This window comes from Trachypithecus francoisi, unplaced genomic scaffold (assembly GCF_009764315.1).
Source record: "Trachypithecus francoisi isolate TF-2019V2 unplaced genomic scaffold, Tfra_2.0 Lachesis_group1, whole genome shotgun sequence".
Classification (NCBI taxonomy): Eukaryota; Metazoa; Chordata; class Mammalia; order Primates; family Cercopithecidae; genus Trachypithecus; species Trachypithecus francoisi.
Genome location: NW_022681454.1, coordinates 109,282,894 through 109,287,709, shown reverse-complemented (window position 1 = coordinate 109,287,709; position 4,816 = coordinate 109,282,894). Strand labels below are relative to the sequence as shown.

Sequence of the window (4,816 nt, the reverse complement as noted above, 5' to 3'; positions counted from 1 at the left end):
TCCTAACTGGCCTCCCTTTTTCTCGCGCCCACCTCCCTATAATGGGACACGTGGCGCTTCTGCGCCCAACGTAATGGCAGTAGTTAATCCAAAAGAGGAACTCAAAGAAAAAATCGCTCAGCTAGAAGAACAAATTAAGCTAGAAGAGTTACATCAGTCATTAATTACTAGGCTACAAAAATTAAAAACAGGAAATGAGAGTGTAACCAATACAGAGAATATGGGAGGTTTCCCTCGCCCACTTCAGCGGCCCGGACAACATGCCCCAAAAGGAAGATTTTCTACTAGCCGAGATAGAGAAGAATCCTCCCCTAAAGATATCTTCCCGGTAACTGAAACAATAGATGGACAGGGCCAGGCCTGGAGACATCATAATGGATTTGATTTCACTGTCATAAAGGAATTAAAAACTGCTGTTTCTCAATATGGAGCTACTGCTCCCTATACTCTTGCTATAGTAGAGTCTGTGGCCGATAACTGGCTTACTCCAACAGATTGGAACACACTAGTTAGAGCAGTTCTTTCAGGGGGAGATCACTTAATTTGGAAATCAGAGTTTTTTGAAAATTGCAGAGATACAGCCAATACACAGCTCCTGTTACACCGCCTATCAAGAATGTACCTCTGGCGGTAAAACATATTATACTGCTATCCTAACTAGATCTAGAACCCCTACTTAGGGGCCAGTAATGTCCCTTCAGTTCTAGGAAATACCAATAACCTTGTAGCAGCTGGCTGTACTGGTATTGTAGGGCAGCCTATATGCTGGAATACTCGCCCTCCTCTTCATATCTCTGATGGAGGAGGACCACAAGACAAGGCCCGAGAAATCATGGTACATAAAAACTTGAAGAATTACAAAAGTCCCTGTTCCCAGAACTCCACTACCACCCTTTGGCCTTGCCCAAAGCCCGTGGTAAAGAAAAAATTGATGCACAGACTTTTGATCTCCTCACCGTTACACATAGTCTACTCAATAATTCCAACTCTGATCTAGCCAATGATTGCTGGCTATGTTTACCATCAGGAAATCCTGTTCCTCTTGCCATACCCAGTAATGACTCATATTCCACATCCAATCCTTCCTGCCCCATCATTCCCCCCCTTCGAGTACAGCCCCTCGAATTCTCTAACTCCTCTTGTATCTACTCTCCGCCTCTCAACAATTCCTACGACATTGACGTAGGCATAGCTGAGTTTACTAATTGCCCTATTATCACTAATGTTTCTCATTCGCTGTGCGCCCCAAACAGTTCAGTTTTTATATGCGGAAACAATAGAGCATATACATATTTGCCCACAAACTGGACAGGACTTTGTATCCTAGCCACTCTTCTGCCAGATATAGACATATCCCTGGAGATGAACCTGTACCTATTCCAGCTATAGATCATTTTTTGGGAAGAGCCAAAAGGGCAATACAATTTATCCCTTACTTGTAGGATTAGGCATCACTACTGCCGTAACAACTGGGGTTTCAAGCCTAGGGGTCTCTGTTACTCAATACACCAAATTGTCTCGCCAATTGATCTCAGATATGCAGGCCATCTCAAGTACTATACAGGATCTACAAGATCAAGTAGATTCCCTGGCAGAAGTAGTGCTTCAAAATAGGAGAGGCCTAGATTTATTAACTGCCGAACAGGGAGGTATCTGCTTGGCTCTACAGGAAAAATGCTGTTTTTACGCCAACAAGTCCGGGATCGTCAGAGATAAAATCAAGCGTCTACAAGAAGACCTAGAAAAACGACGAAAAGAAATGACTGATAACCCGTTTTGGACTGGGTTCCATGGACTCCTCCCTTATATCATACCGTTATTGGGCCCCCTGCTTTGCCTATTGCTCTTACTCTCTTTAGGACCTATAATCTTCAATAAGCTCATGACATTCATTAAGCAACAAATCGAGACAATCCAAGCCAAACCCATACAGGTCCATTATCATCGCCTTGAACAAGAAGATCACGGTGGTCCATACTTACACTTGCTATAAACCACCTTCCTTGTGCGCTGAACTGGACAGCCAATGACGGGTAAGAGAGTGTCATCCCTCACTAACCTAAGACAGGAGGGCCGTCATAGCTACTGCCTAATCCCATGACGGGTACCAGTGAAGAGATGTGTCACTCCAACCTAAGACAGGCGCAGTTCCCGAGGGAATATCTTCTAGTCGTTTAATAATATAATAAAAAAGGGGGACCTGTCCGGAGCCGTGTAGCCCGGATATTGCTGTGGCCTCTGTTGCTTAAGCTCCACATTGCGGAGACAAGATGGCGCACTTCCTGGTTCTTCATCATCAAACCTTCCCGCGCGCGCGAACTTTTCCCGCCGGCGGGTAAATTACCTCCCGCGCCCGGGAGAGACTAAGCCTACCGAGCATGCGCCCGGTGACGTCTTTCATTCCCCGCCTGCTCCTAGCCCTTCCCCCTATTGTCAGCCTATATAAGGCGTTGCTTTTCCACCATTAAACGAGACTTGATCAGAGCACTGTCTTGTCTCCATTTCTTGTGTCTCTTGTCTCTTTCCATTCCCACCCCCTCCTCCAGGGTCTGCGTTGTTCATCCCGCGGGTCGGGACAATGGGGTTTCACCATGTTGGCCAGGCTGGTCTCGAACTCCTGACCTCGTGATCTGCCTGCCTTGGTCTCCCAAAGTGCTGGGATTACAGGCATGAGCCACCGTGCCTGGCCTTATTTATTTATTTTTATTTTTTTATTTTTAATTAGGAAGTGTATTTATTTCTGCTCCTTTCATGCATCTTATTGTTCAGGAAACAGTCTTACATACATATCTGAAATAATCTACCATCACACACTCTAGTTAAAGGCAAAGCACCATAGGAAAAGCTGATGAGCTGTCCAGAGTTCTCAGCTTATGGAACTTTGCTTCTTAATTTTATGTTAATTTCTGAAAATCAGAAATGTCAGCTCCAAAAAATGTTAAGGGGGTTCTAAAAAATAACTATTTGAGGGCGGGCACGGTGGCTCAAGCCTGTAATCCCAGCACTTTGGGAGGCCGAGACGGGCGGATCACGAGGTCAGGAGATCGAGACCATCCTGGCTAACACGGTGAAACCCCGTCTATACTAAAAAAAATACAAAAAACTAGCCGGGCGAGGTGGCGGGCGCCTGTAGTCCCAGTTACTCGGGAGGCTGAGGCAGGAGAATGGCGTAAACCCGGGAGGCGGAGCTTGCAGTGAGCTGAGATCCGGCCACTGCACTCCAGCCTGGGCCAAAGAGCGAGACTCCGTCTCAAAAAAATAATAATAATAATAATAATTTGATACTATAGTTGTAGATATGGAGTAAGAAATGAAAAACTAAGAAGAAAATGCCACTAAACATAATTGGTATAGCAACAGGACAGCAGGAAAAAAAATACTGTAATAAAATTGTCTCTTTAATACCAAGAAGAAATTCTAGTGCAAGCTTCAATACATTTCCTGTTTTTTCACTAGATATTTCTTTTACTTCTGCTCTTCATTGTTTTCCACATGTCATACTGGAGGATTGGTACAGCCTTTAAAACTTCATTGACAGGAGCAAATCCAGTATCCTCATTACTGTTGTATATGTCCCATGTGCCTGAACATAACACAGACTAGCTTCTCATTATGTAAACATTTATCATATGGATAAAGGGGACTCTCCGAATAGTAAAGCAACAGTTGAGAATTAACAAGTCACAAATCTGCATAGTTCTTTCCCACATAAAAAGTGTTGTGGCTCTAAGACCTAAAGGCGCTCCTTCTGTACTACCACAATCCTTCTGATTTCTTCTCAAAGGCACTCTAACCCATCAGATAGCCTGGCAGTTTCATTCTCATGAATACTTTAGCCATGAAAAAATTTAATAGGACACATATGAATCCAATGAATAGAAGAAGAAATCTATTGAGTTTTGGGATATTTGGTGCATTTGATAGGTCCAGGATTATGAAATTTAAACCTCCCATTGTAAACAGGAAGCTGGATGCAAGTCTTTCCATAATATATTGTCCATTTACTCTGTAGGCCAAGAAAGCTACTGGCCTCTGATACCCGTGTTCATCAGTCATAGAGCCAACACTTGGAGTTTCTTTTTTTTTTTTTTTTTTTTGAGACGGAGTCTCGCTCTGTCGCCCGGGCTGGAGTGCAGTGGCCGGATCTCAGCTCACTGAAAGCTCTGCCTCCCGGGTTTACGCCATTCTCCTGCCTCAGCCTCCCAAGTAGCTGGGACTACAGGCGCCCGCCACCTCGCCCGGCTAGCTTTTTTTGTATTTTTTAGTAGAGACAGGGTTTCACCGTGTTAGCCAGGATGGTCTCGAACTCCTGACCTCGTGATCCACCCATCTCGGCCTCCCAAAGTGCTGGGATTACAGGCTTGAGCCACCGCGCCCGGCCTGGAGTTTCAACAATAACATCATAAATCATTCCTCCAGTGATGAGGAAGTAAGACACCTTCACCAGAGCATACATAGTTATGGCCAATGGTATGTGCAGCCAGGGAGGCTTCTTCAACTTCAGGTTGGGACATTTAAGTACTAAGAATGGGACACGGTACAAAGTCTCCATGTTGGTGGCAGGCAGCAAGCTATTTATTTATTTATTTATTTATTTATTTTTCTTTATTTTTGTTTTTTGAGACGGAGTCTCACTCAGTCTCCCAGGGTGGAGTGCAGTGGCACGATCTTGGCTTACTGCAAGCTCCTCCTCCTGGGTTCACACCATTCTCCTGCCTCAGCCTCCCTAGCAGCTGGGACTACAGGTGCCCGCCACCACGCCTGGCTAATTTTTTGTATTTTTAGTGGAGACAGGGTTTCACTGTGCTAGCCAGGA

The 4,816-nt window shown here is 44.8% G+C and overlaps 1 protein-coding gene across 1 annotated transcript; it reads right to left on the bottom strand.

Moving 5' to 3' along the window:
* Positions 1–3,368: 3,368 nt before the first annotated feature.
* On the bottom strand, positions 3,369–4,555 carry LOC117086414 (oligosaccharyltransferase complex subunit OSTC-like). The gene is made up of 3 exons (XM_033216006.1): positions 4,371–4,555; positions 3,758–4,066; positions 3,369–3,554 (listed from the first exon to the last, which is right to left on the bottom strand). Exons 1-2 carry the CDS (start codon positions 4,550–4,552, stop codon positions 3,790–3,792), a joined length of 459 nt encoding a protein of 152 aa, XP_033071897.1. The 5' UTR covers positions 4,553–4,555; the 3' UTR covers positions 3,369–3,554; positions 3,758–3,789.
* Positions 4,556–4,816: the final 261 nt, after the last annotated feature.